At 37.0% G+C, this 27,681-nt stretch overlaps 2 protein-coding genes and 1 pseudogene across 2 annotated transcripts; all 3 read left to right on the top strand.

Annotated features, from left to right (window-relative positions):
- Positions 1 to 427: 427 nt before the first annotated feature.
- LOC120209892 lies at positions 428 to 11,542 on the top strand (the record flags this gene model as incomplete). Its single annotated transcript, XM_039208782.1, has 17 exons — positions 428 to 1,559; positions 1,652 to 1,768; positions 1,974 to 2,131; positions 2,217 to 2,427; positions 2,523 to 2,760; positions 2,849 to 2,999; positions 3,080 to 3,376; positions 3,711 to 3,785; positions 3,869 to 3,998; positions 4,094 to 5,299; positions 5,394 to 5,510; positions 5,639 to 5,796; positions 5,881 to 6,091; positions 6,188 to 6,425; positions 6,516 to 6,666; positions 6,748 to 7,089; positions 11,496 to 11,542. Coding segments are annotated over 16 exons (4,896 nt in total), but the record flags the coding sequence as incomplete, so codon positions are not given.
- LOC120209882 (G-type lectin S-receptor-like serine/threonine-protein kinase At4g27290) lies at positions 3,993 to 11,452 on the top strand. Its single transcript, XM_039208770.1, has 8 exons — positions 3,993 to 4,031; positions 8,056 to 9,351; positions 9,433 to 9,549; positions 10,051 to 10,208; positions 10,293 to 10,503; positions 10,599 to 10,836; positions 10,917 to 11,067; positions 11,147 to 11,452. The coding sequence occupies exons 2-8, from the start codon at positions 8,079 to 8,081 to the stop codon at positions 11,450 to 11,452; spliced, it is 2,454 nt and encodes an 817-aa protein (XP_039064701.1). The 5' UTR covers positions 3,993 to 4,031; positions 8,056 to 8,078.
- Positions 11,543 to 25,913: 14,371 nt separating the features above from the next.
- Positions 25,914 to 27,292, top strand: LOC120209871 (annotated as a pseudogene).
- Positions 27,293 to 27,681: the final 389 nt, after the last annotated feature.

Genomic DNA, 27,681 nt, shown 5'->3' with positions numbered 1-27,681 from the left:
ACATGAGCTACGCTCCATGTGGCCTTTTTTTCAACCTCAAATTCTGCCGTTTTCCCCTCCGAATCACTAGATTTAGTTATTTTTTACTATTTATGGTAATATTTCGATTGTTAATTAGGAAGTCAATTTAAATCCGATTTAGACCGGATTTTTGGGAGATTGCTTATTTTATTTCGAATTTCAATTTAGAGTGATTTTCGGGATTTTGCTATTTTTGGCAAAATTCGAATAAATATGATTTTTGCTATTTTTGGCAAAATTCGAATAAAGACGATTTTTTTAGCTATAACAGTCCGGCTTGTGGACTGCTTTTGACAGTTATTGATTTTATAATATTTTATTAAACCCTAGAGACTTTTTTTCTCTGGTTTTTGGGCGAATTTTCTCTTGTGAATCGTCTGTCGGAGCTAGCCTACAGGATAATCACTATTCTGTCTGGCGTCATACTTCCAAGAACCGCTACCTGGGAATCTGGTACAACAACATCCCCATGCAAACTGTTGTCTGGGTTGCAAACAGGGTAAATCCAATAAATGATTCCACTGGCTTGTTGAAGATAGAAAGTAGGGGCAAAGTTGTGCTTCAAGTTCAGAACAAAACAGCTGTTTGGTCGATTAATACGACAGCAAGTGTTCGGAATCCAGTTTTGCAGCTTCTGGATTCCGGAAATCTTGTTGTCAAAAATGGAAAGGGTGGTAATCCAGAGAATTACTATTGGCAAAGCTTTGATTACCCGTCAGATACAATGTTACCTGGGATGAAAATTGGTATTGATTTAAGAAAGGGTTTCGGTCGAAGACTATCAGCCTGGAAGAACTGGGATGATCCATCTCCTGGTGATCTTACTTATGGTGTAGAACTCGAAGGAAACCCGGAGATGGTGCTAAGGAAAGGCTCAGAAAAGTATTACCGCGCTGGATTATGGAATGGCAATGGATTTAGCGGGGCACCAAATTTGAGGTTGAATCCCATCTTTGATTATGACTTTGTGTGGAACGAACATGAGGTTTACTACATATTTTTCCTCAAAAACAAATCTGTGATGTCAAGGTTTGTTTTGAACCAAACTGAAAATGTAAGACAAAGGTACACATGGAATCCAGAAACTAAAACTTGGAAGCTGTTTGCAATCATGCCAAGTGACTATTGCGATCGATGGGGACTTTGTGGTCCAAATGGTAACTGTGATAACAATAAGCTTCCGGCTTGTCAATGTCTGAAAAGGTTCAGGCCAAAGTGGCCCGAAAGATGGAACTCAACGGATTGGTCCGAAGGGTGTATACGCAGTAAGCCATTGAATTGCGAAAGTGGAGATGGGTTTATCAGAATAAGGAGAGTTAAAACCCCAGACACCACAAATTCTTGGGTTAATAATACAATGAATCTCAAGGAATGTAGGGCTAAGTGCTTGAGGAACTGTTCTTGCATGGCGTATACTAATTTAGATGTTACAAGAGGATGTAGTGGCTGCATCATGTGGTTCGATGATCTGATTGATATCAAACAATTTCAATCAGATGGTCAGGATATTTACATCAGAGTGTCTGCTTCAGAAACAGGTACTACAGGTTCACAATGAAATCGTTCTTATTACATCTTGCGGTAATGTTAATTAATATCTGTGCATCTTGATCAATACTGATAATGGCAGAACTGAAGAAAAAGGTTAAGGTGAAGCTTGCCATCATACTTGCAACTGTAATTGCTGCCCTGTTGGGGTTCCTTTCAGTCGTTTGTTACATTCGCAGAAGCAGGAGAAAGTTAAAAGGTAACACTAATTATGGTCCTCATACACTTGGTGTATTATGATCCTAATTATGATCTAAAGAAATACCGAGTCAAATTGTCTATAAACCAAGTGCTTGGTGTATTTTGGTTTTTGGTATTTGTCCAGAAACATGCAAATAAATCAATCAATATAGGAAAGAGGCAGTGGGAATTTCTGATACATGTTTTTTTATTATCGTTTTCAGATGAAGTGCAGAACAAGAATGTAAATGATACAGAGAATAAAGAACAGAACAAAGATATAGAGCTTGCAGTATTTGAGTTCAGTACAATAGCACAAGCTACTGATAGTTTTTCATTTCATAACAAGTTAGGTGAAGGAGGTTTTGGCCCAGTGTTTAAGGTGAAAATTACTGTATTTTAGTGAAGTGATATCTATGTATACAATTGTATGCAAAGCTCATTCAAAATATTGTAAAATTTTCCAGGGGACACTAGCAAATGGACAAGAAATTGCGGTGAAGAGACTTTCAAAGAGTTCTGGACAAGGATTGAACGAGTTCAAGACTGAAGTAAAGTTGATTGCCAAACTTCAGCATCGAAATCTTGTAAGGCTTCTTGGATGCTGTGCTCAAGGAGATGAGAGAATGCTGGTTTACGAATACATGCCTAATAGAAGCCTTGACTCTTTCATTTTTGGTCTGAAAATCGTTCGAAAACCTCTCAATGTTATCACTTTTGCTTCTTCAATGATCATATAAGATGCAAGACTAACACGAATGCTAAATTTCCAGATAAAACGAGACGCAAAATATTAACTTGGTCCATGCGTTTCCGAATTATCTGTGGGATAGCTAGGGGACTACTCTACCTTCATCAAGACTCGAGGTTGAGGATTATCCATAGAGATCTAAAAACTAGCAATGTTCTACTGGATAGTGAGATGAACCCGAAAATTTCAGATTTTGGCATGGCAAGAACTTTTGGAGGAGATCAAACAGAGGCCAATACAAATAGAGTAGTTGGAACTTAGTAAGTGTACTTTTATGTCATTTCTATACTATTTTATCCATAAATCCCAATAAAAAACTTCATTTTTCTTTATCCGACTATTCTGCAGTGGTTACATGGCACCTGAATATGCTACCGATGGGCTGTTTTCAGTAAAATCAGATGTTTTTAGCTTTGGGATTGTATTGTTGGAGGTTATAAGTGGAAGAAAGAATAGAGGATTTTATCATGCAAATCAAAGCAGCAACCTAATTGAACATGTAAATGTCAACATATACCATTATCATTATGTTTTCTATCTTGAACTACGAATGCTTAAAATGTTTGAATTTTGTTGCAGGCATGGAGATTATGGAAAGAAGGCAAGCCTTTGGATGTTGTTGATGATTTCTTAGTAGAGAGTGGCAGTCTATCTGAGTTGCTGCGATGCATACACATTAGCCTTTTATGTGTACAACAGCATCCCGAGGAGAGACCAAGCATGTCACCCGTGGTTCTGATGCTGGAAAGTCATAATGAATTGCCTTCGCCTAAACGACCTGGTTTCCTGTTTTGCAAGAAACCCTTTGAAACAGATTGTTCATCCGGAAACTATGGATCACCTTCGAGAAACGAAATAAGTTTATCATTATTAGAGGCTCGATGAGAAAAGTTTTTAGTGTTCATTCAAACTGGTGTGGTCCAAAGTATCAACAACAATTTTCCTTCCCACTTGAAACTTGGGGAATTTATTTATCTGCAAATATGATCAATTAGAAACAAATAAAGCATACCAATTCGAAGCCACAAACATATCAAACAACAAAATTTTCTTGCTTTTGTTGTCTTTATTAATTGTCTCAAAAATATAAAACAACTTAATTATGAACATGTAGCAATAGTCCTCTGGTTGACAGAATATATAAATTCTGCCAATTGTCTGATGCACTGTAAAACTTTTCTGAATGTAATCATGGTTCCTTTGTCAACAGGGTGAGAAGACAACAAAGTCTTTGACTGGTTACAAAGAAAAGAAAACAAGGCAAACACTGCATCCCCTGCCTAGGGTCATTTATTCAAAACAAAAAGTAAAGAAAAGCCAGCAGTATATGGATTCGGTACATGTTTCTGACTTTTGGTGACTTTTCAGCCACATCTTCGACTATCCATTCCCTTCACTCATTTATTCAAGACAAAAGTCTTCTCTGGCATTTATAGTCAATGCATGAACTTAGAATGTTCAATCAGACTGACAAAAAATGTTCAAATTTCAATCAAATGTAATGTGTACTTAATTCTGCAAGCACTAAGCAATCCATGGAAATGTGTTTCTATTTTTACATTGTTTGTTGTTTCCTCATCTTATTCTCAAAAGTTTCAACCGCAATTGATACCATTTCTCTGTCGGAGTCACTCACCGATGGCACGACTTTAGTGTCCAATGATGGAAGCTTTGCTTTGGGTTTCTTCTCTCCTGGAACTTCTAACAACCGCTACCTGGGGATCTGGTACCACAGCAAACCCATACAAACTGTTGTTTGGGTTGCAAACAGGATAAACCCAATAAACGATTCCACTGGTGTGTTAAAGATAGAAAGTAGTGGCAGAATCGTGCTTCAAATTCGGAACACAGCTGTTTGGTCGACTGATACGACAGCAAGTGTTGAGAATCCAGTATTGCAGCTCCTGGATTCTGGTAATCTCGTTGTCAGAAATGGAAACGATGGTAATCCAGAGAATTACTTATGGCAAAGCTTTGATTATCCATCAGATACAATGTTACCAGGGATGAAAATCGGTGTTGACTTAAGAACTGGTTTTGCTCGAAGACTATCAGCCTGGAAGAACTGGGATGATCCATCTCCAGGTGATCTTACTTATGGTGTAGAGCTTGAAGGAATCCCACAAATGGGGCTAAGGAAAGGCTTACAAAAGTATTCTCTCAGTGGCTTATGGATTGGCAATGGATTTAGTGGGATAAGGAATGTAAGGTCGAATCCGATCTATGATTATCAATTTGTGTGGAACGAAGATGAGGTTTACTACATATTTTCCCTCAAGAACAAATCAGTGATGTCCAGGGTTGTTTTGAACCAAACTGAAAGTGTAAGAAAAAGGTACACATTGAAGGCGGACACTCGAACCTGGATGCTGTTTTCAATTAGGCCAAGTGACAATTGTGACAAATACATAGTTTGTGGTCCGAATGGGAACTGTGATAACAATGAGCTTCCGGTTTGCCAATGTTTGACAGGGTTCAGGCCGAGATGGCCTGAAAGATGGAACTCATCGGATTATTCCGGAGGGTGTATACACAGTAAGCCATTGAACTGCCAGAGAGGGGATGCGTTTATCACAATAAGTAAAGTGAGATCCCCAGACATCACAAATCCTTGGGTTAATAAAACTATGAATATCAAGGAATGCAGGGCTCAGTGCTTGAGGAAGTGTTCTTGCATGGCTTACGCTAATTTAAATTTTACCTGCGTCATGTGGTCCGGGAATCTGGTTGATATCAAACAATTTCAATCAGATTCAGATGGTATGGATCTTTACATCAGAGTGCCTGCTTCAGAATCAGGTAACCGGTTCACAAAGCTAGAACATGTGCTTATTACATCTTGTGGTAACGTTAATTAATATCTGTGCATCCTGATCAAAACTGATAATGGCAGAACTGAAGAAAAAGGCTAAGGTGAAACTTTCCATCATAGTTGCAACTGTAATTGCTGCCCTTTTGGGGTTCCTTTCAGTTGTTTGTTACATTCGCAGAAGCAGGAGAAAGTCAAAAGGTAACACTAATTATGGTGCTCATAACTGTAATCGGTTTCGGTGTTTGTCCAAAAACATGTATATAACTCGATCAATATATAAAAAGAGGCAATGTGAATTCCAATTCTAAGTTTTATACTCTTTTCAGGTGAATCTGAAGACAAGAATGTGTATAATAAAGAGAATAAAGACGAGGAAGAAGATTTGGAGCTCGCAGTATTTGGGTTTCGGACGATAGCTCAAGCTACCGACACTTTTTCATTTCGTAACAAGTTAGGTCAAGGAGGTTTTGGATCTGTTTATAAGGTAAAAGTTGCTGTATTTCAGTATAGTGATCTCTAAGTTTTCAGTTCTGTTCAAAGCTCATGAAATTATTGTAAAATTTTCCAGGGGACACTAGCAAATGGACAAGAAATTGCAGTGAAGAGACTTTCAAAGAGTTCTGGACAAGGATTGAATGAGTTTAAGACTGAAGTAAAGTTAATTGCCAAACTTCAGCATCGGAATCTTGTCAAACTTCTTGGTTGCTGCATTCATGGAGATGAGAGGATGCTGGTTTACGAATACATGCCTAATAGAAGCCTTGACTCTTTCATTTTCGGTATGAAAATCATTAGAAAAACCTCTCAATGTTATCACTTTTACTTCTTCAATGATCAAATAAGATGTAGGACTGACATGAATGCATACTTCCCAGATCAAACGAAAAGCAAAGTATTAACTTGGTCCAAGCGTTTCCGAATCATCTGTGGGATTGCTAGGGGACTACTCTACCTTCATCAAGACTCAAGGTTGAGGATTATTCATAGAGATTTAAAATCTAGTAATGTTCTACTTGACAGCGAAATGAACCCCAAAATTTCCGATTTTGGCCTGGCAAGAACTTTTGGAGGCGATCAAACAGAAGCCAATACAAACACAATAGTTGGAACTTAGTAAGTGTAATTTTATGCATTTTGACATAAAATTTTATTATAAATCCCTAATGTATATTTTTTCTTCTTTATCTGACAACGTTCATGCAGTGGTTATATGGCACCAGAATACGCCACCGATGGGCTGTTTTCAGTAAAATCAGATGTTTTTAGCTTTGGGATTGTATTGTTGGAGGTTATAAGTGGAAGAAAGAATAGAGGGTTTTATCATACAAATATCAGCAGCAACCTCATTGTACATGTAAATGTCAACAGATAGTATTATCATTTATGTTTTCTCACTTAAACTAAAAATGCTAAAAAGGTTTGAATTTTGCTGCAGGCATGGAGATTATGGACAGAAGGCAAGCCTTCGGATGCTGCTGATGATTTCTTAGTAGAGACTGGCGATCTACCCGAGCTGTTACGATGCATCCACATTAGCCTTTTATGTGTACAGCAGCATCCAGAGGAGAGACCGAGCATGTCATCTGTGGTTCTTATGTTGGGAAGTCATAATGAATTGCCTTTGCCTAAACAACCTGGCTTCTTGTATTACAACAAACCCTTCGAAGCAGATTCTTCACCTGGCAAAGAGGGATCGTCTTCGAGAAACGAAATAAGTTTATCTTTATTAGAGGCTAGATAAAAGATGGTTGTATGGTTCATTCAATCTGTCATGCTCCAAACTGTCTGTAACAATTTCTGTCTCACTTGAAACTAAAAAAACAATACTTATTTCAAGCCAAAAACATATAAAGCAACTTAATTTTATTGCATTTGTTGTTTTTATCATTTGAATCAAACATATAAAACAACTTGATTATGAACATGGAACAATAGTTCTCTTTGTGGGATTCCTTTATTAATCAGAAGCAATAGTAATTGAACACTGACCAGACTGATAATGAATATGATGTACATTTTTGTAAATAAATAAACCGAACTTCCGGAATCCAAATCGACTATCCAATTCACTAATTCGAATCTTATAAACCTAACTTCAAGAAGTTACATATGCATCAAGAAAAAAAGTTGTCAAAGCTTTTGAGTCCCAAAGTTTTTTTTTTTTGACAACTATTTTTGTTCAAACTAAAGAACCCTTGAACTAGTAAACAAATCTTAACCGATAATGCAACATGATCAAATCTTGATTGATCCTTGAGACAGTATGTATTTGCAATTTCTTGGACATTAAGAAGACATATCTTGTAACTTAGGTTATAGCCTACAAATGATTTTTTTTATCCAATCAGTAAAAGTTTGGTGGAAGACTTGACTTTTTGGAGAAGTCAATAAGTAGAAATGTATGTTATTTAATTTCATTCTGAACGTCCCTTGGTCAGACACAGTTTTATATTCTTGTAGTCTAATTTTTAATTGTTTTAGAGGTTTTTTTTAAAAAAAATTTACATATTAACATCATTCTAATATAGAATTAAGGTTCAATTATTGCAAACTTAATTTCAGTTCCTGCAGGTGAGAAGGGTTGTTTCTCAACAGTCTGAAGAAAATTATAAATAAGCTTCTTCAAAGTCAGTTGAATATAAATACTTGTATCTGATATCATTGCTGAAGACTTCCAACATTTTATTCATCAAATTCCATGCCTCCGGTCATCCATATAATGTGTGCTTAATTCTGCAAGCAAATTAGCTACCAGACTAGACATCCATGGGAACGGGTTTCTATTTTTACAGTGCTTGTTGTTTCCTCATCATCTTCTCAAAAGCTTCAACTGCAATCGACACCATTTCTCCATCGGAGTCAATCACTGATGGCATGACCTTAGTCTCCAATGGTGGAAGCTTTGCTTTGGGTTTCTTCTCTCCTGGCAGCTCCAAGAACCGCTACCTTGGAATCTGGTACAACAACATCGCCATAGAAACTGTTGTCTGGGTTGCAAACAGGATAAACCCAATAAACGATACCACTGGACTGTTGAAGATAGAAATTAGTGGTAAAGTTGTGCTTCAAGTTCAGAACACAACAGCTATTTGGTCGAGTAATACAACAGCAAGTGTTGAGAATCCGGTGTTGCAGCTCCTGGATTCTGGTAATCTTGTTGTCAGAGATGGAAACGATAGCAATCCAGAGAGTTACTTATGGCAAAGCTTTGATTATCCAACGGATACATCGTTGCCAGGGATGAAAATTGGCGTTGATTTAAGAACTGGTCTGGATCGAAGACTCACAGCCTGGAAGAACTGGGATGATCCATCTCCTGGTGATCTTTCTTATGGTATAGAACTTGAAGGAAGCCCAGAATTAGTGCTATGGAAAGGCTTGGAAAAGTACTCTCTGAGTGGGATATGGAATGGCAATGGATTTAGTGGGGCTCCGAATTTGAGATCGAGTCCGATATTTGGTTACGACTTTGTGTGGAATGAAAATGAGGTTTACTACATATATTTCCTCAAGAACAAATCATTGATTTCAAGGGCTGTTTTGAACCAAACTGAAAGTGCAAGAGAAAGGTACACATGGAACCAAGAGACTCAAGCCTGGCAGTTATCTCTAATCATGCCAAATGGGTACTGTGACATATATGGACGTTGTGGTCCAAATGGGAACTGTGATAGCAACAAGCTTCCTGCTTGTCAATGTTTGACAGGGTTCAGTCCGAAATGGCCTGAAAGATGGAACTCATCAGATTATGCCGGAGGGTGTAGACATATTAAGCCATTGAACTGCCAGAAAGGAGATGGTTTTATCAGAATTGGCAACGTGAAAACCCCAGACACCACAAATTCTTGGGTTAATAAAACTATGAATCTCAAGGAATGTAGGGATAAGTGCTTGAGGAACTGTTCTTGCATGGCCTACACTAATTTAGATGTTCCAACAGGTAGTGGCTGCGCCATGTGGTTTGGTGATCTGATTGATATCAAACAATTGCTCTCAGAGGGTCAGGATCTTTACATCAGAGTGTCTGCTTCAGAATCAGGTACTTGTTTACAAAGCTAGAACGATTTTTTGTACCGATTGAAACTGTAATTAATATTTGTGCATCTTGATTTAATGGCAGAACTGAAGAAAAGGGATAAGGTGAAGCTTGCCATCATACTTGCAACTGTAATTGCTGCCCTTTTGGGGTTCCTTTTAGTCGTTTGTTATATTCACAGACGTAGGAGAAAGTTAAAAGGTAACACTAATTATGATCCTGATTAGTGTGCTCATTTTTTTCTTTTCTACAAATTCTAAAATCATTTTGCTAATTTATGTTACTTGAACTCGAGTATGTGTTAGAAACGAGTGCATGCCCAACACAATTATATTCGAGTTATCTGAGTTGTTCTATGTATTTAGAAGGTAGATGGAAGCTCATATTTCATACGCTTATCAGAGAAAAAAATGTTAGACAGGGATACTTAAAGAGAAAATGAGTTGTCAAAAGTTGTTCATGATAGAAAATATTAATTTTGACCCCATTTTCCTAAAAGAAATAAAAATATTGTTGATTCCTTTACCGTTTTACTTAAATTTCTTGCATATATGTAACCTTCAAAAACTAATTGATAATGGATGGTTTTGAACGTTTTATATGATCAAAGAAACAGTCTCATAGTGCATAAATCAAGTGCTTGGGGGTATTTTGGTTTTAGTAAGTGTTATATTCCAACTCTATGTTTTATACTGTTTTCAGATGAAGTTGAAGACAATAATCAAAATGATAAAGAGAACAAAAACGAGAATGAAGACATGGAGCTTGCAGTATTTGGGTTTGGTACAATAGCTCAAGCTACTGATTGTTTTTCATTTCATAACAAGTTAGGTGAAGGAGGTTTTGGCCCTGTTTTTAAGGTGAAAGTCACTGTATTTTAGTACAATGATCTCTAAGCATACAATTTTATTCAAAGCTCATTCAAATATTGTAAAATTTTCCAGGGGACACTAGCAAATGGACAGGAAATTGCAGTGAAGAGACTTTCAAAGAGTTCTGGACAAGGATTGAACGAGTTCAAGAATGAAGTAAAGTTGATTGCCAAACTTCAGCATCGGAATCTTGTAAGGCTTCTTGGATGCTGCGCTCAAAGAGATGAGAGAATGCTGGTTTACGAATACATGCCTAATAGAAGCCTTGACTCTTTCATTTTTGGTCTGAAAATCATTAGAAAACTTCTCATTGTTTTCACCTCTGGTTCTTCAATGATTAAATAAGACGCACGACTAACATGAATGTGTAATTTCTAGATCAATCGAGACGTGAAGTATTAAACTGGTCCATGCGTTTCCGAATTATATGCGGGATTGCCAGGGGACTACTCTACCTTCATCAAGACTCGAGATTGAGGATTATTCATAGAGACTTAAAAGCTAGTAATGTTTTACTTGACAGCGAGATGAACCCGAAAATTTCAGATTTTGGCTTGGCAAAAACTTTTGGAGGAGACCAAACAGAAGCCAATACAAATAGAGTAGTTGGAACTTAGTAAGTGTATTTTTATGCCTTTTACATACAATTTGATCCATAAAAAGAATTCATTGTGTTTGTCTAACAACATTCTGCAGTGGTTATATGGCACCAGAATACGCTACTGATGGGCTGTTTTCAGTAAAATCAGATGTTTTTAGCTTTGGGATTTTATTGTTGGAGGTTATAAGTGGAAGAAAGAATAGAGGTTTTTACCATGCAAATGAAAGTGGCAACCTTATTGAACATGTAAACATCAACTAACACTATTATCATTATGTTTGGTAACTTGAATAGAAAATGCTAAAAGGTTTAAATTTTGCCGCAGGCTTGGAGATTATGGAAGGAAGGCAAGCCTTTATATGTTGCTGATGATTTCTTAGTAGAGACTGGCGATCAATCCGAGATGTTACAGTGCATCCACATTAGCCTTTTATGTGTACAGCTGCATCCTGAAGATAGACCGAGTATGTCATCCGTGGTTCATATGTTGGGAAGTCATAATGAATTGCCTTCGCCTAAGCAACCTGGTTTCCTGTTTAACAAGAAACCTTTGGAAGCAGTTTCTTCTCCCGACATCAATGGGACGTCCTCAAGAAACGAAATAAGTCTATCATTGTTCGAGGCTCGGTAAAAAAAATAAGAAGATTGCATGGTTCATTTAATCTGTTATGCTGAAAACTATCGGCAACAATTTCTGTCCCATCTGAAACGTTGGGCATTTTACTCATTAATGTTACTCAAAACTCAAGTGTTTGGTAGATACTAGCATGTTTTCAACGTGAGCATATTCGATTTCTCTGAGTTTTTCTATGTCTTTGGATGGTAGATAAATTAAAAAAATGAAATACTTGTCTTATAGTTATCATGGAAACTAAGATTACTGAAATTAATAGATATGAGATACCGGCCAAGATCAAAGTGATTGTTAATGTATGGTCAGGCAAGATACCAACTTTTACAGCCTTCCTCATTTATGGGTCTAATGCTAAAAATATATATTGTTAAGTAATTAAACTTCTGCATCAAGAAAAGAAGTTGGTCAAAGCTTTTGAGTCCCAAAGATTTCCTTTTACAACGTTTGGTTGAAACTAAAGAACCCTTGAACTAGAAAACAAATCTTAACGGATAATGCAACATGATCAAATCTTAATTGACCCTTGAGACATTGTGTGTTCGCAGTTTCCTGGAAATTGAGAAGACATGTCTTGTAGCTTAAGTTATAGCCTATAAATTCTTTTTTTTGCTCCAATCAGCAGAAGTTTAGTGGAATATCAGATGAAAGATTTGACTTTTTGGAGAAGTCTAGGAGTAGAAATGCATGTTATTTAATTTCACTCTGAATGGCCCTTGGTCAAACTCACACTTTTATATTCTTGTAGTCCAATATTGGGTTATAATTTAAGGTTCAATTATTGCAAACTTAATTCCAGTTTCTGCAGGAGAGAAAGGGATGTTTCTTAACAGTATGAGCCTTAAGAAAATTATAAATAAGCATCTTCAAAGTCAGTTGAGTATAAAATACTTGTGGCCTCTGACATTATTGATAAAGACTTGCAACATTTTTTTAATCAAATTCCATGTGTAGGTCATTTATTCAAGACTAAAGACTTGCATTTAGAATGTTCAATCAAATGGAATGTGTGCTTAATTCTGCAAGCAATTAGCTACCAAACTAGACATCCATGGAAATGGGTTTCTACTTTTACAGTGTTTGTTGTTTCCTCATTATCTTCTCAAAAGGTTCAACTGCAATCGACACCATTTCTCCATCGGAGTCCCTCACTGATGGCATGAACATAGTCTCCAATGGTGGAAGCTTTGCTTTGGGTTTCTTCTCTCCTGGCAGTTCTATGAATCGCTACCTAGGAATTTGGTACAACATCCCCATGCAAACTGTTGTTTGGGTTGCAAACAGGATAAACCCAGTAAACGATTCCACAGCTGTGTTTAAGATAGAAAGTAGCGGCAGAATTGTGCTTCAAGTTCAGAACACAACTGCTGTTTGGTCGACTAATATGACAGCAAGTGTTGATAATCCAGTATTGCAGCTCCTGGATTCTGGTAATCTTGTTGTCAGAGATGGAAACGATGGTAATTCAGAGAATTACTTATGGCAAAGCTTTGATTATCAATCGGATACAATGTTACCAGGGATGAAAATCGGTGTTGATTTAAGAACTGGTTTCGATCGAAGACTCTCGGCCTGGAAGAACTGGGATGATACATCTCCAGGTGATCTTACTTATGGTGTAGAACTTGAAGGAAGTCCACAAATGGTGCTAAGGAAAGGCTTACAGAAGTACTCTCTGAGTGGGTTACGGATTGGCAATGGATTCAGTGGGGCACCTAATGTAAGGTTGAATCCGATCTTTGATTACGACTTTGTGTGGAACGAAACTGAGGTTTACTACACATTTTCACTCAAAAACAAATCAGTGATGTCGAGGGTTGATTTGAACCAAACTGAAAGTGCAAGAGAAAGGTACACATGGAACCCAGAGATTCAAACCTGGCAGCAGTTTGTAACCTTCCCAAGTGACTATTGTGACAATTATGGACGTTGTGGTCCAAATGGGAACTGTGATAGCAATAAACTTCCGGCTTGTCAATGTTTGACAGGGATGTCCCGAAAGATGGAACTAGTCAGATTATTCTGGAGGGTGTGTACACATTAAGCCATTGAACTTCCAGAAAGGAGATGGTTTTATCAGAATTCGCAACGTAAAAACCCGAATTCGCAACGTAAAAACCCCAGACACCACAAATTCTTGGGTTAATAAAACTATGAATCTAAAGGAACGCAGGGAAAAGTGCTTGAGGAATTGCTCTTGCTGTTGAAAATCGAGCAATGCACCAAATTAAAAGTTTCAAGTTTGGCAATCAACTTTGAAAAAATGATTTTCAAAGTTTGGTAAATGTTTCTTTGAAAAATTGATTTTCAAAGTTTGATAGATGTTTGTTGAAATATTGTAATGGGATAATCATAATTAGTCACTAGACTTTAGGGTATTTATATGATTAAGTCCTTAAGTTTCAACTATAAATACCCTAGCTCATTTAGCTTCAAATCCATCCCAAAATCCCAAATCATTTCTTTTCCCAATACTAGATAGTTTTCTTATGAGTAGTGAGTGTTTTGTAAACACCTGTAAATTTTCTCTTAGTAAAATATCTGCAGCAGTCCGAAGACGTAAGCACAATTGGCTGAACTCCGTTATCAATTTCGGGTATTATTTTTCCGCTTTTATTTCACATTCTCACTAATCTGGTTATAGGGAAATTACTCGTACTCTGTTAATTTCTTAACAACTGGTAATAAGAGCTTTTGGTTGTGAATTTTGTCAATTTTTGTGATGTTACTATTCATACTATTCATGTGAATAGTGAATTTCGTGAATAGTAAAAATTTTATCGGCGATACGAGTTTGTCGACGGAGGTGTTATAATACACGGCGGTTCACACAAATTGTCAGAAACGATCCGAAGAAGCCAGATTCGAGTGGGAGCGATGGCTGCAGACAAAGGGAAGGTGAAAATTGAAAAATTCGATGGTGCAGACTTTGGCTTTTGGAAGATGCAGATTGAAGATTTTTTGTACCAGAAAAATCTATATCAACCTCTCTCAGGAAAACAACCAGAGGGCATGAAGAATGAAGACTGAGCTCTTCTCGATAGACAAGCCCTCGGAGTTATCCGACTGACGTTGTCCCGAAATGTTGCTTTTAACATAGCAAAGGAAAAGACCACTGCGGGTCTTATGGCGGCTCTCTCCAGTATGTATGAGAAGCCATCGACCTCAAACAAAGTTCATTTGATGATGCGATTATTCAATTTGCGAATGGTGGAAGGGGCATCAGTGACTCAACACCTAAATGAGCTCAACACAATCACAACCCAGTTGAGTTCTATGGAAATTGAATTTGATGATGAAATTCGAGCTTTAATTCTCTTATCATCCCTACCAGACAGTTGGAATGCTACTGTTACAGCAGTCAGTAGCTCGTCGGGAAACAGTAAATTAAAATTCGACGATGTTCGGGATCTGGTATTGAGTGAAGAAATTCGACGAAGAGAATCGGGTGAAGCATCAACCTCCTCAGCCTTGCACACGGACTAGATGGAGAACTTCAGAAAGAAATTCAAACCGAGGCAGATCGAAATCCAGAACGGAAAAATCAAGAACGGGAAAGAAAGATTTTACCTGTTATAACTGCGGCAAGAAGGGTCATTTTAAAAGAGATTGTCGAGCACCGAAGAAAAATACCTGCGCACATGATTCTGCCAACGTGATAGAGGAGACATGTGATGTTATGATTCTAAGCGTCAACAGTCCGATTGAATCATGAATCTTGGATTCAGGGGCATCTTTCCACTCTACCCCATGCCGAGAAATCATGGAGAACTATGTCAGTGGTGATTTTGGGAAGGTTCATCTAGCCGATGATGAAACCTTGAAGATCGTTGGAAAAGGAAACATCCGATTAAAGTTGCCAAACCAGACCACCTGGACGCTGAAAGTAGTGAGACATATTCCTGGCCTCAAAAGAAATTTGATTTATGTAGGATAGCTTGATGGTGAAGGATTTAGCACAACTTTTTCAGGTTGTGAATGGAAGATTGCCAAATGAGCACTCGTCATTACTCGTGGTAAGAAAACTGATACTCTCTATATAACCTCAAATTTAGAGAATATCATTGCAGTAGCAGATACTGATGGAAAATCAAACCTATGGCACCAAAGGCTTGGCCATATGAGCGAGAAAGGGATGAAGACACTTTTGTCAAAGGGGAAGTTGTCGGATCTAAAGAATGTAGATGTCGGACTATGCGAGGATTGCATCTTTGGCAAACAAAAGAAAGTCAGCTTTGCAAAGATTGGTAAGACACCCAAGGCTGAAAAGTTAGAGTTGGTTCATACTGATATATGGGGACCATCTCCAGTTTCATCTCTTGCAGACTCATTATATTATGTCACCTTCATCGATGATTCTACAAGGAAGGTGTGGGTTTATTTTCTGAAGAAGAAATCAGAAGTCTTTGATACCTTCAGAAAATAGAAGGCCATGGTGGAAAATGAGGCTGGTCTGAAAGTCAAGCGGTTGAGGTCTGACAATGGAGGAGAGTACAAAAATCGTAGATTCAGAGATTTCTGCGCAAACAATGGGATCGAGATGGAGACAACAGTTCCCATGACACCGCAGCAGAATGGCGTAGCAGAGCACATGAACAAAACTCTAAATGAACGTGCCAGAAGCATGAGGATACATGCTGGATTGCCCAAATTTCTATGGGCTGAAGCTATCAACACTGCAACTTACTTGATCAACCGTGGGCCCTCGGTTCCTTTGGATGGCAGAATACCAGAGGAAGTTTGGAGCAAGAAAGAAATAAACCTTTCACACTTAAGAGTGTTTGGTTGTATTTCTTATGTACACATAAACTCTGCTGAAAGAAGTAAACTTGATGCCAAGTCCAACAAATGTGTCTTTGTGGTTATGGTGGTGATGAGTTTGGTTACCGGTTTTGGGACTACGAAAATCGAAAGATCATTAGAAGCAGAGATGTCATTTTCAATGAGAATGTGATGTACAAAGACAGATCAACCATAGAATCAAGTAGCTCAAACATCGAAGCTGAAACAAAGGAATTTGCTAAGTTCGAGGAGATTTCTGGAAATAATGTTCAGATCAGTCCTGAAGCAGTTCAAGAAGAACCAGGCACACCGGAACTAAGACGCTCCTCCAGAACTCCTAACCAACCCAACAATATTCTCCTTCTTTGCACTACTTGTTGCTGACTGACAATGGTGAACCAGAGTGCTATGATGAAGCAATGCAAGTGGAGGATTCAGTCAAGTGAGAGTCTTCCATGAAAGATGAGATGGACTCGCTTATGTCAAATCAGACGTGGGAATTAACTGAATTACCACCAGGCAAGAAAGCGCTCCACAACAGTGGATTTATAGGATCAAAGAAGAGCATGATGGGAGCAAACGCTACAAAGCAAGATTGGTTGTCAAAGGTTTTCATAAAAAAGAAGGTATTGACTACAATGAAATTTTCTCTCCAGTCGTAAAACTGTCCACAATCATAATGGTGTTGAAAATTATAGCTGCAGAGAATTTACATCTTGAGCAGTTAGATATAAAGACAGCTTTCCTTCATGGTGATTTGGAGGAAGAAATCTATATGAGGCAGCTAGAAGGCTTCATAGAGGCAGGCAAGAAAAACCTGGTATGCAGGTTGAAGAAGAGCTTGTATGGTTTAAAACAAGCTCCTAGACAATGGTAGAAGAAGATCGATAGTTTCATGAGTAACAGTGGTTTTACCAGATGCCAAGCAGATCATTGTTGCTACATCAAGAGGTTCGAAAACAGCTTCATTTTTATTATTGTAATTTGATGACATGCTCGTTGCAGGCTCAGACATGCAAGAGATTATACGCTTGAAGCAAAAATTATCGAAGCAGTTTGCTATAAAGGATCTGGGTGCTGCAAAGCAGATTCTTGGGATGAGGATCAAGAGAGACACAAAGTCAGGGACTTTGATGTTATCACAGGCTGAGTACATCAACAAAGTACTCTCCAGGTTCAACATGCAAGCTGCTAAACCAGTAAGTACACCTTTAGGTGTTCATTTTAGACTCTCCAAAGAACAGTCACCAAAGACAGAGGAAGACGTGCACACATGGTAAATGTGTCGTATGCCTCAGCAATTGGAAGTCTGATGTATGCCATGGTATGTACCAGACCAGATATTGCTCATACAGTGGAAGCTATTAGTAGGTACATGAATAATCCAGGCAAGGTACATTGGGAAGCAGTCAAATGGATCCTCAGATATCTGCAGGGTACCACAAACAAAGCACTTTTTTTCAAAGGTGGAGATACGATACTGACATGCTATGTAGATGCTGACTTAGCCGGAAATGTTGACATCAGAAGGAGCACTACAGGATATGTCTATACTCTAAGAGGTACTGCAGTGAGTTGGGTTCTCAACTACAGAAGATAGTTGCTCTCTCCACAACTGAAGCAGAATATGTCGCTGTTACGGAAGCCAGCAAGGAGATGGTTTGGCTCCAAAGTTTCTTGGAAGAGTTAGGCAAGAAACAAGAAAATAATGTCTTGTATTGCGACAGTCAAAGTGCTATCCATCTAGCAAAGAATCTGTCTTTTCATTCCAAGATGAAGCACATAAAATTACGGTATCATTTATCCGGTCTCTTCTGGAAGATGAGATTTTGAAACTTGAAAAGATTAGTGGAGCTCAAAATCCGGCAGACATGTTGACAAAGACGGTGACCACAGACAAACTGAAGTTGTGTTCAACTTCAGTTGGTATGCTGGAGTAACAAGACTAGAAATGTTGCTGCATTGATCGAGTGTGAAGACAGATTGAAATCAATCTTCAAGTGGGAGATTATTGAAAGTCAAGCAATGCACCAAATTAAAAGTTCAAAGTTTGGCAACCAACTTTGAAAAAATGGTTTTCAAAGTTTGGTAAATGTTTCTTTGAAAATGGTTTTCAAAGTTTGGTAAATGTTTCTTTGAAAAATGGTTTTTCAAGTTTGGTAGATGTTTGTTGAAATATTGTAATGGGATAATCATAATTAGTCACTAAACTTTAGGGTATTTACATAATTAAGTCCTTAAGTTTCAACTATAAATACCCTAGCTTATTTAGCTTCAAATCCATCCCAAAATCCCAAATCATTTCTTTCTCCCAATACTAGAGAGCTTTCTTGTGAGTAGTGAGTGTTTTGTAAACACCTGTAAATTTTCTCTCTTAGTAAAAGATCTGCAGCAGGCCGGAGACGTAAGCACAATTGGCTTAACTCCATTATCATTTCAGGTATTATTTTTCCGCTTTTATTTCGCATTCTCACTAATCTGGTTATAGGGAAATTACTCGTACTCTGTTAATTTCTTAACACTTTCATGGTCTACACTAACTTAGATGTTACAACGGGTAGCGGCTGCGCCATGTGGTTTGGTGATCTGATCGATGTCAAACAATTGCAATCCGAGGTTCTGAATCTTTACATGTTCTTATTACATCTTGTGGTAATTATTTTTGGTTTTTGTGTGATAAGTAGTTAACATTTGTGCATCTTGACATAATAATGGTATAACTGAAGAAAAAGGCTAATGTGCTTGCCATCATACTTGCAACTGTAATTGTAGCATTCTTGGGGATTCTGTTAGTCGTTTGTTACATTTGCCGAAGCAGGGGAAGTTAAAAGGTAACATTAATTATGATCCCCATTGATGTACTCATTTTTTCTACAAATACCAAAATCATTTTACTAATCTATGCTACTTGAAGTGGAGTGTGTGTTGGATACGAGTGTGTGCCTAACACAAGTATATTCGAGTTACCAAGTGTTTGTAGGAATTCAAACTCTATGTTTTATATGTTTTCAGATGAAGTTGAGGACAATAATCTAAATGGTAAAGAGAATAGAGACGAGAATGAAGAGATGGAGCTTGTAGTATTTGAGTTTGGGACAATAGCTCAAGCTACCGACAGTTTTCATTTCGTAACAAGTTAGGTGAAGGAGGTTTTGGCCCTATTTTCAAGGTGAAAGCTACTGTAATTTAGTATAGTGACCTATAAGTATATGATTTATTGAAATCGCATTGAAATATTGTAAAGCTTTCCAGGGGACACTAGCAAATGGACAAGAAATTGCGGTGAAGAGAATTTTAAAGAGTTCTGGACAAGGATTGAACGAGTTCAAGACTGAAGTAAAGTTGATTGCCAAACTTCAGCATCGAAATCTTGTAAGGCTTCTTGGATGCTGCGGTCAGGAGACGAGAGACGCTGGACGAATACATGCCTAATAGAAGCCTTGATTCTTTCATATTTGGTCTGAAAATCATAGGAAACCTCTAATTGTTTTCACTTCTGGTTCTTCAATATTAAATAAGATGCCGGACTAACATGAATGTGTAATTTCTAGATCAATCGAGACGTGAGTATTAACCTGGTCCATGTGTTTCCGAATTTATGCGGGATTGCTAGGGGACTACTCTACCTTCATCTAGACTCTAGGTTGAGGATTATTCATAGAGATTTAAAAGCTAGTAATGTTCTACATGACAGTGAGATGAACTCAAAAATTTCGGATTTTGGTTTGGCAAGAACTTTGGAGGGGACTAAACAGAAGCCAATACAAGTAGAGTAGTTAGAACTTAGTAAGTGTACATTTTTGCTTATGCCATATTATTTGATCCTTAAATCCAAATAAAATATTTCATTTTCTTTATCTGAAACATTCTGCAGTGGTTATATGGCACCAGAATACACTACCGATGGGTTGTTTTCAGTAAAATCAGATGTTTTAGCTTTGGGATATTATCGTTGGAGGTTATAAGTAGAAGAAAAAATATAGAGTTTTACCATGATAACGAAAGCGACAACCTTATTGAATTTAAATGTCAACCGATATTATTATCATTTATGTTTTCTCAATTAATCTGAAAATGCTTAAAAGGTTTGAATTTGCTGCAGGCATGGAGATTATGGAAGGAAGGCAAGCCTTCAGATGTTGCTGATGATCTCTTAGTAGAGACGGCGATCTACCCAAGCTCTTACGGTGCATCCACATTAGCTTTTATGTGTACAGCGCATCCTGAGGAGACGAGCATGTCATCCATAATTCGTATGATGGGAAGTTGTAACACCTTCGATCGGTACAACACAAAGTCGACGAATCGGGTGTCACACGGAACTACCGAAATGTCTAATCAATTATTTTCTCAATATTCTTACTTTTAAACAACCATAAACCATGACCAATTGTATGAGTGAATCATTGATAAATATAATGAAAACTTTAACAACAGAGCTCCCAAAATAAATCATTTACAAATCAAAATAATAAACATACCACTTAAATTACAATTGACGACTCAATTTTACATTAGAGTTTATAAATATACATGTCCTTCAAAATGTTGAGACGTACTTTGTTTTGATCTGGGTCTGGACCTCGGTTTCTCTAAAGCTCATCGAATAGTCAATCTACTAACCTGCCAACCAAAACATCCGAAGGCTAAGCTAACTAGCTCAGTGCCATACTAACAACAGGGTCATAATAGTGCATCATAGAACAACATCAAGCTAATCAATCATTAGTGAATATCCTTGTGATATTCACTCTCTAGTCTAATGGTAGACATCATGGTGCGACTAAGGGATATATGCATCTCAGAGCTCACACACCCCTCTAGTCTACCAAAGATATGACCCCCGAAGTTTCTGCATCAGACACCATACCCCCGATAACCCACCCCTCGCGGGTGTCAGGCCTCGCGCCCTAGTTAGTCAGTTTTAAGGGCCTCGCACCCTCCCTAAGGATATATCTGGAATGCATCGATTCTTTCGACCCCACTAGCTTTCTAAAGGAACTCGGGTGTCTGAATTGTTTCCCGAGCATCAACCATGCTAGTTTTATGTCACCCTAATATTTGGCTTTTATGTTGAATTAAACATCATAAATATTCTCACTTGTGGTTTTACTTGATAATATAACAAAGTGTTGGGGTAACTCGAGTCTAATTCCCTTAAAATTGACATTTTTGCCCAAAATAGACTAAAAGTATCGATACTAGCCCAAGAGTATCGATACTCCAACAAAAGTTTCGATACTTTATGTAAGTACCGATACTTTTAAGTGTTCTGTGATGCCCAGTTTTGATACTTCCTGGGAGTTTTGAAACTAGACCCAAAGTTTCGATACTCCTACCTAGAAAACACGATTTTACCCAGAAACGAAAAACAAGTATCGATACTATGCAGACCCATAAAACAAGTATGAAAAACTCTGTTTTCATAACCCAAAGACCCTAAGAGGTCCCCAATCGTTCTTAAAGTCTTATGTGATATTAAGGGAGCATAAATAAGGCCTTAAAACATATAATGAACCTAAAACATACAATTCACCATGAAAATAAACTGATCATGCTTCAATCCTCAACATAAGCTATTTGCATTTCTATTGACCCACTAATGGTATGAGGGAGTTGTGAGTGTGTTACTGAATCATTGAGTGCTAAAACCTCTCTCAATCAACTAAAATCTACCTTTCTTTTACCCTTGGCTTTTGAACTTTCTTCAATTCTCTCAATAAAAAAATATATGCAAATGAGTTATTTACTCAACTAAATATTGGATAACACTTAAATACACTCCATATAACTCAAATTCCCTTCTAGAATAGCTTGAATCACTTGATTCCTTAAAACCCATAAATACCCATTTTCTAAAATCAAGCTCAAAACTTAAGATTTGAGACTTAAAATGAAGCTTAAGGGATGAGAATTTGATTTCTTACATTGGTTTCTTCAAACTAGATTTGGAATTCAACAAGCTTCTACTTTTTTCTTACTCTTGAGAATGAAATGGAGAGAGAAATGAAGAGGAAGAAGGAAGATATTTTAGGTGGGTTGATTTCATGGAAGAAAGACTCTGGATATAAAGGGTTTTATAACCTTTAAAACAATTATGAGTAAATTGATATCTAGGTCCCTCTCCTTTTTACCTTAAATTAAAACTACCACTTAACTAAACACTTGGGCCTACCTTAGGCCAATAGCCTTAAGAATTGGTTTAAAATGGCTTGGAAAAATCTAGTGGGCTCTATTGACGGGATTTAGATTAATCAAAATTACTGACCCAAAATTCGGGGTATTACAGAAGTCATAATGAATTGCCTTCACCAAAACAACCTGGTTTCTTGTTTTACAAGAACGTTGCTTGGAAGCAGATTCTTCACCCTGTATCAACGGATCGTCTTCCAAAAACGAAATAAGTTTATCTCTGTTAGAGGCTCAGTAAAAAAGATTGTGTGGTTCATTTAATCTGTAATGCTTCACACTATCAGTAAAAATTTGTGTCCCGATTGATGTCTAGAGCATTGTTTTTTTTTTTTGCAAATGGCTACTGCTGAGAATTTCTTCAGTAAAATCAATATATAGTTAGTAACCCAAAAAGGAAAAACTTGCTAATTTCAAACCTTAACATATAAAAAAATTTAATTCTTATTGCTTTTGTTAGAAGAGTTTTAAGAATATGCCAAGTCTATATTAGATCAAGGACCTAATCATTACTTGCAGTGGGGATCAACTAAACCTAACTACTTTTACTTGGACGATGGGTCAAGGTTTCATCATAATCCCAAATGACTTGAAAACCAAAATTCACAAACATAGAATCAAGCCAAAAGCTTTGTGTCAACTCTATGTGATTATTATATTTTTATCTAAACTATAATAGTAATTAAATTAGATTTTTTTTAATTCTAATATTGAAGGTTACTTGATTTTTAAGTTTATTTAATAATTATACTTTTTAGGAAAAAATCTTAAGATTCTTGGTGACTAAGTATTGACTCTATAAATAAGGTAAGTCTTAACCTTTAAACTTATGAAAGAGAATTATTTAGAGAGATATAATCATTTTGTGATTCTACAACTTCTTGGATTTCTGTTTGTAAGTATATTGGAAGAGTGATATGAAATACTCCAAATTTGGTATAGATATCAATTTTTAGAATACATGTAATATCATGTATTGTATATTTTGTGATCTACGTATAAGGATTATTATTATTCTTATCTCTTGTGTATGATTTTTTCTACGTTAATATCACTTTATTTATTTTCTTCTAAATTCCTGACATACGTCATGGTGGATGTAATTAAGCCAAAACATGAAAGTTAGGTTAAATTAATACTAGCATTTAAACATGCTCAAATCTTGTTTGATCCAATATTTTCTGCTATTTCTAACAAATGCATACCTTGTGGTTTAAGTTATATAGCCTATGAAATATAAATTATACTTTTGATGCAATCAGCAAAAGTTTCACAAATGTCTGATGAAAGACTTTACAAATTGGTAACCATAATTTGGTAACCATGTTCAATATTAATTAATAATTATTGATAAGATAATCTCGACCAGAAGTTTTTTCTTTCCTTTTGTTTTTAAAACAAGTATAGAAGTAGAAATGCATGTTATTTAATTGCACTTTGAATGGTACTTTGTCAAGCTCATAATTTTATATTTTGTAGTTTGAACCCCATACCAGTATTGACTTTTAAGGTTAAACTATTGCAAAGTAATTTCAGTTTCTGGAGGTGATCAGGTATGTTTCTCAACAGTATGAACTAAAGGAGAAAGATAAGCTTCTCAAAGTCTGTTGAATATAAAACACTTGTAGTCTCTGTCTTATAGTCAATGCTTGAATTTAAAGTTTTCAAGAAATGGATTGTGTTCTTAATTCTGCAAGTAATTGGCTACCAGACTAGGCATCCATGGAAATGGGTATCTATTTCTACAGTGCATGTTGTTTCCTTGTCATCTTCTCAAAAGCTTCAACCGCAATCGACGCCATTCTCCACCGGCGTCCCTCACTGATGGCATGACCTTAGTCTCCAATGGTGGAACCTTTGCTTTAGGTTTCTTCTCTCCGGCACTTCTAAGAACCGCTACCTGGCAATCTGGTACAATATCCCTATGCAAACTGTTGTTTGGGTTGCAAACAGAATAAATCCAATAAACGATTCCACTGGCCTGTTGAAGATAGAAACCAGTGGAAAAATTGTGCTTCAAGTTCAGAACACAACAGCTGTTTGGTCCACTAATACGAAAGCAAGTGTTCAGAATCCAGTGTTGCAGCTCCTGGATTCTGGTAATCTTGTTGTAAGAAATGAAAGTGATAGTAATCCAGAGAATTACTTATGGCAAAGCTTCGATTATCCATCAGATACGTTGTTACCAGGGATGAAGATTGGTGTTGATTTAAGAAACTGGTTGGATCGAAGACTCTCAGCCTGGAAGAACTGGGATGATCCGTCTCCAGGTGATCTTACTTTGGTGTAGACCTTGAAGGAAACCCAGAAACTGTTTTATGGAAAGGCTCAGAAAAGTACGTACGCAGTGGGTTATGGAATGGCAATGATTTTAGTGGTATCGAAATTTAAGGTGGAATACCATCTTCCATTAGACTTCATCTGGAACGAAAATGAGGTTACTTCATACAGTACCTCAAAACAAATCAGTTCTGTCGAGGGGTGTTTGAACCAAACTGAAAGCGCAAGGAAAGGTACACATGGAACAAAGACACTCAAACATGGAAGCTGTTTGGAAGCATGCCAATTGACAACTGTGACAAATATTCACTTTGTGGTCCAAATGGCTACTGTGATAGCAATAAGCTTCCGGCTTGTCACTGCTTGACAGGTTCAGGCCGAAATGGCCCGAAAGATGGAACACATCCGACTATTCTGGAGGGTGTATACACAGTAATCCATTGAACTGCCAGAAAGGAGATGGTTTTATCAGAATAGCAAGGTGAAAACCCCGGAGGCCATACATTCTTGGGTTAACAAAACTATGAATCTCAAGGAATGTAGGACAACGTGCTTGAGGAACTGTTCTTGCATGGCCTACTCTAATTTAGATGTTACGAGAGGAGGTAGTGGCTGCGTCATTTGGTTCGGTGATCTAATTGATATCAAACAATTCGAATCAGATGATGGTCAGGATCTTTACATCAGAGTATCTGCTTCAGGTAATTATCTGGAAATATTATTACAACTTGTGTAATGTTATTGTTTAATAAGTAATTTATAATTTTTGCTTCTTGATTCAAAATTGATGATGGCAGAACTGAAGAAAAAGGCTAAGGTGAAGCTTGGCATCATACTTGCAACAGTAATTCCAGCGCTTTCGGGGTTTGCTTTTGTCCTTTGTTATGTTGGTAGAAGCAGAAGAAAGTTAAAGGTAAGACATTAACAACAACAATAATTGATAATGAATGATTTTGAGCTTTAATATGAACTCAGAAACATCTAATTGTCTACAAACCAAGGGCTTAAGGTATTTAATTTTAGGTGTTCCAGAAACATGTATATAAATCATGAATATAGAAAAGAGGCAATCGAAATTCCAATTCTATGTTTTATAATCTTTTCAGTTGAAGTTGAAGACAAGAATGTGAACTATAAAGAGAATAAAGACGAGACGAAGATATGGAGCTTGCAGTTTTTGGGTTCGGTACAATAGCTCAGCTACTGATACTTTGCATTTCATAACAAGTTAGGTGAAGGAGGTTTTGGACCTGTTTACAAGGTAAAAGTTACTGTATTTTAGTATAGTGATCTCTAAGTATACAATTTTGTCAAAGCTTATGAAATTATTGTAAAATTTTCCAGGGGACACTAGCAAATGGACAGGAAATTGCAGTGAAGAGACTTTCAAAGAATTCTGGACAAGGAGTGAACGAGTTAAGAATGAAGTAAAGTTGGTTGCCAAACTTCAGCATCGGAATCTTGTCAGGCTTCTTGGATGCTGCATTCATGGAGATGAAAGAATGCTGGTTTACGAATACATGCCTAATAGAAGCCTTGACTCTTTCATTTTTGGTCCGAAAATAATTTGTAACACCTCTCAATATAATCACTTTTACTCTTCAATGGTCAAATATGTTCGGACTAACACGAATGCATACTTTCCAGATCAAATGAAGAACAAAGTATTAACATGGTCCAAGCGTTTCCGAATATAAGCGGGATTGCTCGGGGGCTACTCTACCTTCATCAAGACTCAAGGTTGAGGATTATTCATAGAGATTTGAAAGCTAGTAATGTTCTACTTGATAGTGAGATGAACCCGAAAATTTCCGATTTTGGCATGGCAAGAACTTTCGGAGGAGACCAAACAGAAGCCCAATACAAACAGAGTAGTTGGAACTTAGTAAGTGCACTAATTTATGCCACTGCCATGCTATTTGATCGATTAATATCAATAAGAAATTCATTTTCTGTATCTGACAATGTTATACAGTGGTTATATGGCACCAGAATATGCTTCCGACGGTTGTTTTCGGTAAAATCAGATGTTTTTAGCTTTGGGATACTATTGTTGGAGGTTATAAGTGGAATGAAAAACAGAGGATTTACCATGCAAATGAAAGCGGCAACCTCGTTGAACATGTACATGTCAACAGTTACTAATTTCACTTTGTTTTCTCACTTAAACTACAAATGCTTAAAAGGTTCGAATTTTGGTGCAGGCATGGAGATTATGGAAGGAAGGTAAACCTTGGATATCGTTGACGATTTCTTAGTAGAGACCAGCAATCTATCGGAGTTGTTACAATGCATACACATTAGCCTTTATGTGTACAACAGCATCCTGAAGAGAGACCCAGCATGTCATCTGTGGTTGTGATGTTGGTAAGTCATGATGAACTGCCTTCGCCTAAACAACCTGGTTGTTTTGCAAGAAACCCTTTGAAGCAGATTGTTCATCAGGGACTACAGATCATCTTCGAGAAACGAAATAAGTTTATCGTTAGAGGCTCGATAAACATGGTTGTATGGTTCATTCAATCTGTTATTCTCCAAACTATCAGTAACAATATCTGCCCACTTGAAGCTTGGGGCATGTATTGTTGAATATGTATTGTGCAATATCAAGAGCAGATTATACAAGTAATTGGGACCCCTAAATTCCAATAAAGCTAGAAGTCTAAGTTGGCTGGCTGATTAATCTTGGAACTCAAAGGATTTGTTGGTTTTTCAATACTAAAAATAATGTATTTAATGTATTGAATTATATTTATTATTGATAAATATATAAAACATAAAACCATAAATGCAAAGATACAAAATTACATTTAATCTAAAAAAAGCAAAGGTAAATGTACAAAATAATCATAAACCCAAGGTTGATTGCTGAATTATATAATTTAATTTACAAAGGTCCTTATCAATCGTCTAGTTTTATATTTGATCCACGTCTCAACCGTCTCTTAATTAAACAAGTTAAAAAAAGATGCTTTTTT

Source organism: Hibiscus syriacus, unplaced genomic scaffold (genome assembly GCF_006381635.1).
Source record: "Hibiscus syriacus cultivar Baekdansim isolate YM2019G1 unplaced genomic scaffold, ASM638163v2 tig00000665_pilon, whole genome shotgun sequence".
Lineage (NCBI taxonomy): Eukaryota > Viridiplantae > Streptophyta > Magnoliopsida > Malvales > Malvaceae > Hibiscus > Hibiscus syriacus.
This window is presented reverse-complemented; position numbering and strand designations above follow the sequence as displayed.

Coding starts and splice junctions, on each gene's coding strand:
- LOC120209882 (XM_039208770.1), top strand. CDS start 8,079: ATGGGAACGGGTTTCTATTTTTACAGTGCTTGTTGTTTCCTCATCATC. Junction 10,209..10,292: donor GTTTTGGCCCTGTTTTTAAG/GTGAAAGTCACT, acceptor AAAATTTTCCAG/GGGACACTAGCAAATGGACA. Junction 10,837..10,916: donor AATAGAGTAGTTGGAACTTA/GTAAGTGTATTT, acceptor AACATTCTGCAG/TGGTTATATGGCACCAGAAT.